General features: G+C 50.6%; 1 protein-coding gene across 1 annotated transcript in view; it reads right to left on the bottom strand.

Annotated features, from left to right (window-relative positions):
- Positions 1-517: 517 nt before the first annotated feature.
- Positions 518-14,048, bottom strand: part of LOC125433270 (tyrosine-protein kinase ZAP-70-like) — a 17,615-nt gene continuing 4,084 nt past the window's right edge. Inside the window, exons 3-8 of the mRNA XM_048497771.1 lie at positions 14,002-14,044; positions 12,594-12,800; positions 8,797-8,989; positions 5,134-5,274; positions 2,630-2,742; positions 518-647 (exon numbers count right to left, since the gene is read on the bottom strand). Coding sequence (XP_048353728.1) covers positions 533-647; positions 2,630-2,742; positions 5,134-5,274; positions 8,797-8,989; positions 12,594-12,800; positions 14,002-14,044 — 812 coding nt within the window. The 3' untranslated portion in view covers positions 518-532. The remainder of the gene's footprint in view (positions 648-2,629; positions 2,743-5,133; positions 5,275-8,796; positions 8,990-12,593; positions 12,801-14,001; positions 14,045-14,048) is intronic.

The raw sequence follows: 14,048 nt of genomic DNA, 5'->3' as shown, positions 1-14,048 counted from the left end.
ATTTGACCCTGGTGCTCCTGCACCGCCCACTGGGATTGGCGTGGACTTTGTACCGGCACGCCGTGTATGGGTGTTCAAACTCCAGTTGGGAACTGCTTCTTTTTCAGGGAACCCTTTGAACTCAAACTCGATTCCAGTAAAGGGTCGAGTCTGCGGTTAGGAGGTCCCCATTCAGTCAATCACAGCCCCAGGTGTTTCAGGCATGCGTGCAACAGCCAATCAAAAAACACCGCCTTCGTCCCTACCATTTTCCTGGCTGGCGGTTTTCTGCGCGTTGTAACGTGTGCGGGGATAGAGGGAACATGCCGCATAGAACAGTAGCCAATCGGAACGGAGCGGCGAAGAGGCACAGGATGATTCCGCCCTCCGAGCTGGGATCAAGCTGGTTGCAGTGGGGAACAACAATGGCTTCGACCTAGGTTAGTGCCCTTCTCGGGGATCTGGGTCGAACCTATTTTACTCGTGTGCGGAATCGCCCTGGGTGGGGCAAGACCCCCGGGCAACACAAGGGTCTTCTGCCAGCTCATTGGAGCTAAGCTGATGTCTGGCTGACCATCTCAGGCACTTCTTCAGTTCTAGCAGCGATGCTGTAGTAATAGGTGCGGATGAGGGTCTCCACGGTGGCAAAATCTGGACGGTCTTCCAACCTGGGAGGAGAGGAAGGGTCTGTAAGCACTGTAAGAACTACAACAGTTGCCAGCAGGGGTCAGGGGCCGTTTCCCCACTTAAAAAAAAAAAGCTAAGGCAAACCGGTCTCCAGCAGAACCGCTTTAGCTTTTCAGGGCGAGTTCATTTTTCCACCGCAGCTTATTTTCCAGAAAGCAGCTGGCTCTTCTACGACATCAAAAATGCGGGCCTCTTTTTCTGATTGACTGGAGCCCTACTATGACCTGGTGGGCGGCAGCGTCCGATCAAGGCACTAGAAGGCAATTGACCCCATGATCTCTGAAGGGTTTTTCCTAAAAGGCGGCTGCTGCGGTGGGGAGTGGGAATGACGCGCGCTAACGGGGTTGAAGAGCTCAAGAATCAGGGTGGCTGCACTGCCGCCGCCGCCACAGGGAGTGATGCTGGACTGCAGGTTACTTGCTGTGAGTAGCCCGCATCAAATGGGGAGTGGGGAAACGGCCAGGAACAAAAATGACTCCCGTTCAGAGGTGGGATCCAGCAAGTTCTCACAGGTTCCCAAGAGTATGTTACTAATTATTTGTGTGTGCCGAGAGGGGGTTAATAATTGGTGATTTTGCCCGTGATTTTTGCCTTAGTTATGCCCCTCCTCTCAGCAGTAGCGCACAGAACTTGAAGCAGTCTAGCAGGAGGTGCACCGGCGTGCGTGGCAGCCTGCGCCTGCGTGCATTCGTTTCCCGCCCAAGAACCGGCGCAGCGGCTGCATCCTTGCCACAGCCCCGCCCCCGGAATGCCCCGCCCCCAGAATTCCTGGCCACGCCCCCGTCATGCCCCGCCCAGCCCCACTGGCGCTACACCACAGTTTGAATCCCACCACCATGGGAACCTGTTACTGAAATGTTTGGATCCCACCACTGCTCCCGTTGCATTGCGGAAAGAGGCTCTGTGAAATGGGCAAAGGGTTTTTTTTTAAATCCTGTAGAACCAGCTGGGGGTGGGGGAGGGGGAGATATTTTTTCATGCAAAACTACAGTCCGCTGTTCTAAAAACTATGAGACTGAATCATCCCCTGCCTTGTAGCTGCATGGTTCCCAAGTTGAGGGGAGTGGATGACCTGAGTTGGTGAAGTCAACACACAACACATTAAGGCCCTGGGATGGCTCTCTGCAGATTGGAAGGTCCTTGGAGAAAATGGATGCTTTGGAGGGTGGACTCTATGGCATTATACCCAGAGGTGGGATCCAGCAGGTTCTCACAGCTTCCCGAGAGCAGGTTACTAATTATTTGTGTGTGCCGAGAGGGCGTTGAGAAGGCGGGGCTGCAGCAGCACGGGCTTGTTGCCCTTAGGAACTCCGGTTGCCCTGTGAGCATGAGCGGGCAGAACTTGAGGCAGGCCAAAGGCGTCTGGGCTTATAGTCGTGGAGCTGCTGCCTTGCCACAGCCCAGCCCAGGCAGTGGCCCGGCGGCAGGCACGGGCGGGGCGGTCGTGCCCCGCGAATACATGTTGCAAGGTTGGGGACTGTTTGAATCCCACCACCATGGCGAGCCTGTTACTGGACAGCCCTTGGATCCTGCCACTGATTATACCCCACTGGGGTCCCTGTCCTCCCTAAGCTCCATCCACAAAATCTCCAGAAAATCTGGGAACCTTACCCTCCATCCCCCACCTGTAGCCAGGGGCAACCCTAGAAGATCTTTTTTTGCCCCTTATCTTCATGCAGTCCTGCCCTTTGTCTGAAGGAGGTTTAGTGCACTGGCTGGGAAACCCCCTTCCCCGCCTTCCACCTCACACGCTTCACAGACACCTCCAGGTTCAAGCCATTGCCAACCCAAAGAGAGATGCAATTTTCTAGGACCATCAGAGGTATGGGAAGCAGTGTTGTGGGCCAGATACTTTGGGGTACATCCAGGTTAGATTTGGTGGGCGGAAAGGGCTGTTGAATCCTCTGATGCATACACTCCCTGCAGTACCTAGGACTTGTTGGTTTGAAAGGCCCAGACTTACTTGAAGGTCCAACATTGGCACATCAGTTTGTACATCTCAGGAGGGCATTTGGGGGGGCATTCCATCCGCTTCCCTTCCTCAATGAAGGCAATGACCTCGGGGCCTTTCATTTTCTGGGCAAAGAAAGACAAGCTAGTGTTAGAAAGCCCCATATGCAAGAAAACACTTTGCTGGATTAGATCCTGTGTCGACTCCATGTCTTCAACAGATGCCTCTGAGAAGACCAGAAACAGGGTAGGAAGACAACTGCTCTTCCCTGTTGGCTATACCCAGTATCTTGACCTTCAAATAAGCTTTGCCGCCAGAGGGAGAAAAAGATTGGTGACAACACAGAGACTTGATGTTAGTTAATATAACAAAACACTTTATTTATGGTATAACATTTGGCCATAGCCAAGAATTTTATTGGCTTGACAGAATAGAAGGCGTAAGGCGCAGCATGGGGGTCTGATCCGGTGCTGAGCAGCCTTTGTAGGCTGTCCCTCAACACCCGCTTTCCTCAAACCCGCCTGTTTGAGGAAAAAGAACCGACTAGCCAGTGGCAGGCAGCAATGAAGGGAAAACTCAAGTGGGCGCTGGGGGGCTGTTTGATAATTTTCCCAGTTACTGTGGGGCGTAAGCCAAAACGGCCCACGCCTGGGCTCAACGATCCCTGGCTTGCTCTACCCCAAACCTCATTAGGAGGTTCCCCAATGGTTACTTTTAAGGAGGGGGGACGTCATCAGGCCAACATCATGGCTGCGCACCTCCCACCCCATCGCCTATAGGCTCGGCTGCCAGGCACCTGCGCTGTGACGCTCTGGTGCCGGCCGGTCGGTTGGCAGGGGAGGGGTTTGCTGATGCGTCGCTGCAGCGGCTCCCTTCCCCAGTCGGCAATGGCGGCCCCCGGTAAGTCGGGGTCGCTCCTTTGTCTCTGGATGTCGAAGCTCCCCCTAGCTAACATGAATCATAGGCTCATTCCGCACATGCAGAATAATGCACTTTCAAACTGCTTTCAGTGCTCTTTGAAGCTGTGCGGAATAGCAAAATCCACTTGCAAACAGTTGTGAAAGTGGTTTGAAAACGCATTATTTTGCGTGTGCGGAAGGGGCCATAGTCACTGAAAGAGCTATCGTAACTTGAGTGTTGCCAACCTCCTACCAAAATCACAATCCTTTGACTCTGGTTAGGTCTGAAAGGTCCCATGAGCCTCAAGCACAGAATTCTAACTGTGGCAACAACGGAAGCTTGCAGAATTTCTGGTCTTGTATCTGCTGTGCCACAGCGCTACTTGTGGCTGGAGGGTGGTATAGCCGTTAACTGTTTAGGAGGATTAAGTGATACACCTGTCCTGGTAAGAGCACTGATAAGCTAACTGTCGGGATTTTGCAAGTGCCTGTCACAACTCAGTTATAAAAGGGTTAACTGTTTGTATGTAAACAAGTTGCTGAATTCACTGTTGATGACCTGATCTATTGATTAGCTATTGGTCAGTCAGGCAGTTATTGCTTACAGGTTATTGAGCACGTACATTTGAAGTTATAAAGTTAACTCTGTTTTTTTGTTTGAGCAGACAAGACACCAGAGAGGAGACATGAGGTCAGAGGTGGGATCCAGCCGGTTCTCACAGGTTCCCGAGAGTAGGTTACTAATTATTTGTGTGTGCCGAGAGGGGGTTACTAATTGGCGATTTTGCCACGTGATTTTTGCCTTCGTTACGCCCCTCCTCTCAGCAGTAGCACGCAGAACTTGAAGCAGTCTAGCAGGAGGTGCACCGGTGTGCGTGGCAGCCTGCGCCTGCGTGCATTCGTTTCCCGCCCAAGGACTGGCGCAGCGGCTGCGTCCTTGCCACAGCCCCATCCAGGAATGCCCTGCCCCCGGAATGCCCGGCCACTCCCCCGTCGTGCCCCGCCCATCCCCATTGGCGCTACGCCACAGTTTGAATCCCACCACCATGGGAACCTGTTACTAAAATTTTTGGATCCCACCACTGCATGAGGTAGATGACATCATGTGAGACAGTAGAAAGGTAGCAAGATGTAACCAAACATATGTAGATGTGTAACAGGAAAGAAAGGATTTCTTACTTTATCTCCATGTAACCCTCCCCTTATAGTTATTAAACTCATATATAAAAAGCAACTGAGAATCTGTCTCTTCTGTTCTACTCTGCTTATATACACACACACACCCAATACAAACTAACATATAATATTGGAAAATCCAGAAGAAACCTAAAAGTTTGCACAGGGGAGAATCAATAACATGGAAATTAAGATATTTGAGCTGACATGAACAGTGGGGATGAGAAATCACCCATAAATCACTCTGATTACTGGGCCAACAAGAATCCAGCCTTGCGCTCCTTGATTCTGTCTCTAGAGTCTCAAATTTAGAACCTTGTGAGATTTGGCAACCTTCAGTCAGCCAGGATTGGTAGCTGAAATCCTGGGACCAAACAACAAAGATCAAGCAGCGAATTAATTCAAGCAACGATGGCACCCAACTCACTCAGAGGTACCCACCTTGTACGGTTTCTGGCCATAGGTGAAGGCCTCCCACATGGTCACCCCATAGCTCCAGACGTCACCTTTGCTGGAAAACTTGCGGAAAAGGATGCACTCTGGGGCATACCACTTCAGCGGCCATTTCCCAGTTGTCTTAGCCTGCGTTAAGAGACAGAGGGATATCCTTGGAGACCCTCGCATGCGGAGCAGCAAAGGAAGATGCTTTCCCCCTCTTCGCCCTTCATCTCAGAGCACAAGATGAGCCCTGCTGGGTCAGACCAGGGGTTCAGTCAGCCCAACATTCTTCTCACACGGCAGCCCTTTCCTTTAAAAACGTTTTGAGGCAGGAAATAAAATGTTTCCTCTGTTGACTTCCACATTGTTTTTACTCTGAACATTTTATTTCCAGCCTAAAAATATTGTAAACGGATCCCCTTTTAAAACGATTCTCTGGCTGAAACATTTTGAAAACGTCTTTGGAGCAGTAGGAGGTTAAGAGCTCGTGTATCTAATCTGGAGGAACCGGGTTTGGATTCCCCGCTCTGCCGCCTGAGCTGTGGAGGCTTCTCTGGGGAATTCAGATTAGCCTGGGCACTCCCACACACGCCAGCTGGGTGACCTTGGGCGAGTCACAGCTTCTCGGAGCTCTCTCAGCCCCACCTACCTCACAGGGTGTTTGTTGTGAGGGGGGAAGGGCAAGGAGATTGTCAGCTCCTTTGAGTCTCCTGCAGGAGAGAAAGGGGGGATATCAATCCAAACTCTTCTTCTGGGGGATTCAGATTAGCCTGTGCACTCCCACACACGCCAGCCGGGTGACCTTGGGCTAGTCACAGCTTCTCGGAGCTCTCTCAGCCCCACCCACCTCACAGGGTGTTTGTTGTGAGGGGGGAAGGGCAAGGAGATTGTCAGCCCCTTTGAGTCTCCTGCAGGAGAGAAAGGGGGGATATCAATCCAAACTCTTCTTCTGGGGGATTCAGATTAGCCTGTGCACTCCCACACACGCCAGCCGGGTGACCTTGGGCGAGTCACAGCTTCTCGGAGCTCTCTCAGCCCCACCCACCTCACAGGGTGTTTGTTGTGAGGGGGGAAGGGCAAGGAGATTATAAGCCCCTTTGAGTCTCCTACAGGAGAGAAAGGGGGGATATAAATCCAAACTCTTCTTCTTCTTCTCTTCTTGGTTGCTGTGTGGTCTATTGACCACGTTTCCCACACTGCTCTGCTTCCCTGAACTTCCTCCTCAATGCCGTCTTCTGAGCTTCCTCAGTCCCTCCTTGCCTGTTTATTTGCAGCATTTCTTGGTTTGTTCTTTTATTTTTCAGAGGACCGAACTTCGAAGCATCAAGTACACGAGGCTGTGAAACCCTGAAGCTTTGATTCAGCACAGAACTCAAACAACAACAAAACAGGGGGAAATCACATAATGACAACCAGGAATTGTCTTGAGGGGATGAGTACAGACATAGAAGAAAAGAATAAGAGTTTGGATTTATACCCCCCCCCTTTCTCTCCTGTAAGGAGACTCAAAGGGGCTTACAATCTCCTTTCCCTTCTCCCCCCAACAACAAACACCCAGTGGGGGGGGGAGAGCTGAGAGAGCTCCAAAGAGCTGTGACTAGCCCAAAGTCACCCAGCTGGCGTGTGTTGGAGCGCACAGGCTAATCTAGTTTCCCAGATAAGCCTTCAACAGCTCAAGCGGCAGAGCGGGGAATCAAACCCGGGTTTCCAGATTAGAGTGCACCTGCTCCTAACCACTACGCCACTGCTGCTTTACAATATCGTTGAAAAGGGGTAGGGGGAATTGAAAATGTTTTACAAACTTTTTAGGGGATTTGTGCAGAAAGGGCCAACCAGTTATTATGAAGGACCAACAACAGGCCCAAACTTCTTCCCGTGTCATATATTGGGATTGATTTGACTATCCTCCAAGGAACATTCTTAAGCTGGAGGAAAACTTTGAACAGCAGAGTGAGACGAGAGGGCTAGGATCCACGCCATATATCCTATATTGTACAGATTGCATGGGAATGCTCTCTTTCAGGCCCTTTCCACACACGGGCGGAAACGCACCTCCACCGGCATGAATCATGCCGGTGGAGGCTCGGGAACCATTCGCATGCTAGTGTGCGAGTGGCCCCGACTTTCTCCTCAGCCAGAGCGGTGGCCCTGGTCGCCCCCCTCCACTCACCGTCCCATCCAGCATTGCTCTGGAGGGCTGCAGTGACCCGCCCAAGCTGCCCTCCAACCTCCAGGGGGCAGCATGGGCGGGGGCTCTGCAGCCCTCCAGAGCGACGCTGGACGGGACAGTGATTGGAGGGGAGGGGGAAAGCAGCATCTTCCCGCTGGTGCTGTTCACACTGCACCCACAGGAAGACAGTGCTTTGGAAAGATCTTGCTTGTTTAGCGAGGTTAACAGGGGCGGCTTCACGCTGCTGCTGGGTGGTCAGGATGGCGCTGCTGCGATGCAGCAATGTCTCCTGTGCAAACAGAAGCCCAGGAACAGCGTTTTTGCCATCCCTGGGCTGCTGTATTACGCCCATGCGGAAACAGCCTCAATGTGCTTCTTTGTGCTTCTAAGTCTGTGGGAGGCCTGTAAAAGAAAACTGTTCCACCAGGCTTATGGCTGAGGCAGAGATGATGAGCCCATCCTAGCCTCCCTCTCCGTCTCTCTCCCCTTTTTCTGTGTATATAGCCAGGGGTTATTAAGTACTGCATTGCAGTGTATTACGTTATTTAGCTGTCACCATTTGGGGTTTTAATTGGATTATTTATTTACGGTTTTATAGTTTTATGATTATATGTCGGAAGTCACTCTGAGCCCATAAGGAGAAGGGTGGCCTACAAATTGAACTGAACTAACTAACTAACTAAATAAACAAGCAAGCAAGCAAGCAAGGAGGCTGGGCTGTTTGAGCTGCTAGATCAGAGGTGTCCAACTCTGGCGCTTCAGATGTTCATGGACTACAATTCCCATCAGCCCCTGCTGTAACAGCACCCACTTCCTGAGGAAAAACAGAGCCCCCAAAATGGGAGTGAAGCCTGTTGCTGAGGGTGAATGTTTGGATAGCTGACTTTGTTGGCCTAAGGCCCTCCCCTCAACTCTCTCTCTCTCTCTCTCTCCCTCTCTCCCTCCCTCTCTCTCTCTCTCTCTCTCTCTCTCTCACACACACACACACACACACACACACACACACACACACACACACACACACACACACACACACACACACACACACACACACACACACACACACACACACAGGTCTTTTGAACAGAAGATCCTGTCAGGGCAAACTATAGCTTTTAAATACTGCCACCATAAACTGAAGTAAAATAACTGGAACTTATCATCAGCAGGGGCTGATGGTAATTGTAGTCCGTGAACATCTGAAGCACCAGAGTTGGACCCCCCTGTGCTAGATGATGCCGAGATAACCCCAGGTTTGGCCGGATCTCCCAGAACTGCCTTTCCCAACTCATCCTGTCCCTCTTCCTCCACCCTCTTGGCCTTGTGGGGCACTTGCAGGAGAGTTGCCTCCCACTCCCTGGGTCCTGATCCACCGATTGCCAACCACTAGCGAAGAGTCTTCACCTTAACGTCTGCCTCGCAATTTCACTGAAGGGTGGGTCTGGCTGCCTAGGACCGGGGGCTTGGCGCAACCCTCCTGCCAGGATGATCCTCACCAAGTAGTAGCTGTCATCCACTGCTAAAGCCTTGGAAAGCCCAAAGTCGCTGATCTTGGCATAGTGCTGATTGACGAGAAGGACGTTCCGGGCGGCCAGGTCTCTGTGGACAAAGTTCCTCTCTTCCAGGTACTTCATGCCAATCGCCACCTGGTGCATCAGCTCCACCACGTTATTCACAGGTACCTCGTCCCTGATGCAGACGGAAAGGAAAAGAAGCAGATGAAGCAGAAGGAAAAGAGGAGGAGGAGTTTGGATTTATACCTGTCGGGCTTGCGCCATGCTTGGCCTGGCCGCTCGCACGTACATGACCTGGGTGCAGATGGCCCAACTATTATCATCGCCCAAGGTCATGGGGCCTCTTTCATTCGCTTGCAATGAAACTACTCTTATCTGCCTTCCTGAAGGAGTAGCCCTCCTGTCCCCAAAACAATGTCTCTTTCTCACTGTCCTTTCTCATGCTGTTATTGTGCGAATGCGAGGGAGGGAGGATTCTGGGATGAGTCAAACTGTAACTTACAGGTATATACTGGGACCAGAAAGCCAAACCCCATTTTTGGCTACCTGGCCGTTGGGCTGACACGGTTCTGAATAAAGCTCTTGAACCTACATTGAGTCTTATTACTGACTGGAGTACAAGACCCTTACAATACCCAACTTTTCTCTACCTTTAAGGAGTCTCAAAGTTGCTTACAATTGCTTTCAAAGTTGCTTACAAAGTTGCTTACAACAGACATCTTGTGAGGTAGGTGGGGTTGAGTGAGTTTTGAGAGAACTGTGAGTAGCCCAAAGTCACCCAGTAGGTTTTATGTGAAAGAGGAGGGAAACAAACCTGGTTCACCAGATTAGAGTCTGCTGTTCATGGTGAGGAGTACGGAACTAAACCCAGTTCTCCAGATTAGCGTCCACCCCTCTTAACCGCTTCTCCATGCTGGAGAGTCACATGAACACATGGAGCTGCCTTAAACTGAATTCGACCATTGGTCCTTAGAGGTCAGTATTATGATCTATTCAGACTGGTTCTCCAAAATCTCAGGCTGAGGTCTTTCCCATCACCCACTAACTCAGGCATTCCCAAATTTTTGAGCATGTGGGCCCATTTGGAATTCTGACAGGGCATTGTGGGTGAAGCAACAAAATGGCTGCCATAAAACAGCTGCCGAAGAAGAAGAAGAAGAAGAAGAAGAAGAAGAAGAAGAAGAAGAAGAAGAAGAAGAAGAAGAAGAAGAAGAAGAAGAAGAAGAAGAAGAAGAAGAAGAAGAAGAAGAAGAGAGGAGTAGGAGTAGGAGTAGGAGTAGGAGGAGTTTGGATTTATATCCCCCCTTTCTCTCCTGTAGGAGACTCAAAGGGGCTGACAATCTCCTTGCCCTTCCTCCCTCACAACAAATACCCTGTGAGGTAGGTGGGGCTGAGAGAGCTCCGAAAAGCTGTGACTAGCCCAAGGTCACCCAGCTGGCGTGTGTGGGAGTGCACAGGCTAATCTAGTTTCCCCAGATAAGCCTCCACAGCTCAGGCGGCAGAGCAGGGAATCAAACCCGGTTCCTCCAGATTAGAACGCACCTGCTCTTAACCTACTACACCACTGCTGCTCCTATGTTCAATAGGAAGTGAAGCCAGTGACACTTGAAACAACTTCAAATTGACAAAATCAACATCTGTCAGATTATTATTATTATTATTATTATTTATTTAATTTGTATACCGCCCGATCCCCGAAGGGCTCCGGGCGGTGAACAACATTCACTACAACATCAACAGGAGCGGTCGTACAAATATAAACACATAGGCTCCATCCCATAAAATAGCTTAAAACTCATAAAACAGCAAAAAACCATAATACATAATAAAAGGCGCCCGACCCCAAAAGGAAGCCCTGCTGGGATTATCGATATATTGCAACACCATTGGGTGAGGTTCAAATTTGTATTGAAAGGCCAACAACCAGCTAAGGAACTGACAGCTGTGATATCAAACAACAATAATACAATAAGAGAAGAGTTTGGACTTATACCTCACCTTTCTGTTCCATAAGGAGTCTTACAAAGTGGCTTACAAACCTTTTCCGTCCTCTTCCCACCACAAACACTTTGTGAGGCAGGTGGGGCCGAGAGAGTTTTGAGAGAACTGTGACTAGCCCAGAGTCACCCAGCTGGTTTCATGAGTAGGAGTGGGGAGAATCAAACCTGGTTCACTGGATTAGAGTCCGCCACTCATGCGGTGGAGTGGAGTTTCAGGCCTGGGTCTCCAGATTAGAGTCCACTGCTCTTAACCACTGCACCATGCTGGCTGTCTGACGGCAGCCTACCAGCTGATGGTGGCATACCAAAGGACAAATCAGAGAAAGAGAGAAATCCCCTTTGAGGGAATGTCAACTCAATGCATGGCAGCTGTGAAAAAGGCAAACTCTATGCTGGGAATCATTAGGAAAGGAATTGATAATAAAACTGCAAAGATTGTCATGCCCTTATATAAAGCCGTGGTGTGACCGCACTTGGAGTACTGTGCTCAGTTCTGGTCGCCGCATCTCAAAAAGGATATTGAGGAGATAGAAAAAGTGCAGAGAAGGGCAACTAGGATAATTGAGGGACTGGAGCACCTTCCTTATGAGGAGAGGCTGCAGCGTTTGGGACTCTTTAGTTTGGAGAGGAGACGGCTGAGGGGGGATATGATTGAAGTCTATAAAATTATGCACGGGGTAGAAGATGTTGACAGAGATAAATTTTTCTCTCTTTCTCACAATACTAGAACCAGGGGGCATACATTGAAAATGCTGGGGGGAAGAATTAGGACTAATAAAAGGAAACACTTCTTCACGCAACGTGTGATTGGTGTTTGGAATATGCTGCCACAGGAGGTGGTGATGGCCACTAACCTGGATAGCTTTAAAAGGGGCTTGGACAGATTGATGGAGGAGAAGTCGATTTATGGCTACCAATCTTGATCCTCTTTGATCTGAGATTGCAAAGGCCTTAACAGACCAGGTGATCGGGAGCAACAGCCGCAGAAGGCCATTGCTTTCACCTCCTGCATGTGAGCTCCCAAAGGCACCTGGTGGGCCACTGCGAGTAGCAGAGTGCTGGACTAGATGGACTCTGGTCTGATCCAGCTGGCTTGTTCTTATGTTCTTATGTTCTTCTTATGAGGGTGAGGTGGACTGGGAGCTTGGCACCTTGCTGGGTGGAGATTTGGGACAGTCTCAGATGCCTAGATGCCTCAGAGAGCCACAACAGATTGATACACGTGGGTCATCAGGACTGTTCTGCCACAGCCAGACCCCCAAATAGCTCAAAATTATTAAAGACTGACAGAACCAGTTTGCACAAGGGGGACATGAAAATGCTAGTGGGTGTTGAGTCAGAGGGGTGGGGCTATCAGAGTAATCTCTAATCCAGTGTTTCCCAACCTTTTCGAGGTCAGGGTACCCTTGACCTCACTCTTCATATCTCACGGTACCCCTGCCACCACCCTCCACCTTCTCCTCCCATTGCCCCTGCTTGCCACACACCCCACCTTCCCCTCCCAGGGTGAAGGGTAGCACTGGGGGTGGGGGTGGCTGCTGACCTTGTGGCAGGCCCTGCCCCATGGGCCAGCTCCATGTCCTTGCTGGCACCGGTGGGAGACACCACAAAAATGAGGGGGGGCGGTAGTGTTGCCGTGGTACCCCTGGGACATGCTCACGGCACCCCAGGGTACCAGGGAACCCTGGTTGAGAATGGCTGCTCTAATCAAACCAGATGGTAGGAGATGCTCCACGGAATCAGTGAGATCAATCATATCTGGCAGAGACGCCTGCTCACCGCTTTGAATGCAAGAACTTGTTGAGTGGTCCACCGGGAGCCATCTCCATCACTAGCATCAGAGCTTCGGCCTCACAAACACCGATCACCCGAACGATGTAGGGATTGTCCAGCTGGTGCATGATGTAAGCCTCCTGCATCATGTCATCTCTGGCTGCCTTCTGGTTTTCACTTTTCAGCATCTTGATGGCCACATCTATTTGCTTCCTGGAAAGGGGACATTTTGAGGGAGAATTAAACTGTGGAATGTTTGGTTGGTTCAGATGGGGACTAGAGACTTTGAGGAAAACAGCCTGGGAGCTAAGGGTTGGTTCTTCAGAGGTTAGGGGTGGAGCTAGGGGTGGAGCCTAGCAGGATGTGGTGGAGACCAGTGAGCACCTCATTGGGGGGTGGGTATGTGTTTGGTCTGGGACTGGCTGTGTGTCATGATCTAGCCCCCGGATACTTACCAGGACACAGAGGACTCTGGGGCAGAACCTGAGGACACAGTGCAGCCAGAGTTGGCTGCTCCTGAGGAAGACCAGACAGCAGAGCCAACACCCAGCCCTTCCCTGCCTGATGACATATAGGTGGAGGAGCCTGCAGATCCTCCTAGGGAACCCAGTGATGAGCCAGCTGTGCATAGGAGGCAGAAGCAGAGGCTGCTACTGCAGAAGCAAAGAAAGAGTGCTCGTTTGGCAGCAAGATATATTGCCTCCATGTGCCTAGTCTACTGCTGATCTCCAGCCTGTTTACCTGATCTGCTGTGCTGTGACCTGTTGGACTGTGACCTGAGTACGCCTTGCCTGCTGCCTGCCTCAACCTACTGGACTATGACCTGACTATGCTTGTGCTTGCCGCTCATTTGGCCCTGCTAGATCAGACCTGGCCACACCCTGCCTGCAGACAGCACACTGTGCTTGGAGCTTCAGAGGCGGAGCCTAATGGACATGGGGTGGAGCTAACAACAGATTTTTGCTAGCCAAGCAGAAAGCAGCCTGCTCCTTGAGTCTGATCCTCTCCTGAAAATTTAGTCCTGGAGACTGGGAAAGAACAATGAGAGATACATATCACATGTGGTTCCTTTACATTTCCTTCTACCTTCCAATTGCAGGTTCTGTAAAGCTTGGCAACGGCCAGAGGCACAAGCAGTTGGGTGAATGTCAAAGGGCAAATCCCAAAGGCCAAGAGCCCTTTGCCTGTGGCTCACAGCTGGTGCTTTTGAATGAATCAGTAACTGAATCCCAAGCAAGCCCAAGGCCTAGTTTGTTGTTTGTTTTGTTGGTTTGCTTATCATTTTTGCTGTTATGCACTACTTTGGAGAGAAAAGTGGGGAATAAATATCTAAATACATCTCTGCGTGTCCATGGTGACAGAAACAAAATAAATAACACTGGAACGAAGAAAGAGAGGAAGGGAAAGAACTTACTTTCTCATTTTATAAACGCCTTTCCTGACGCACCCAAAGTTTCCTGC

Source organism: Sphaerodactylus townsendi, linkage group LG05 (genome assembly GCF_021028975.2).
Source record: "Sphaerodactylus townsendi isolate TG3544 linkage group LG05, MPM_Stown_v2.3, whole genome shotgun sequence".
NCBI lineage: Eukaryota > Metazoa > Chordata > Lepidosauria > Squamata > Sphaerodactylidae > Sphaerodactylus > Sphaerodactylus townsendi.
Note: the sequence above shows the minus strand (reverse complement) of the source record. Positions and strands in the feature narration are given on the sequence as shown.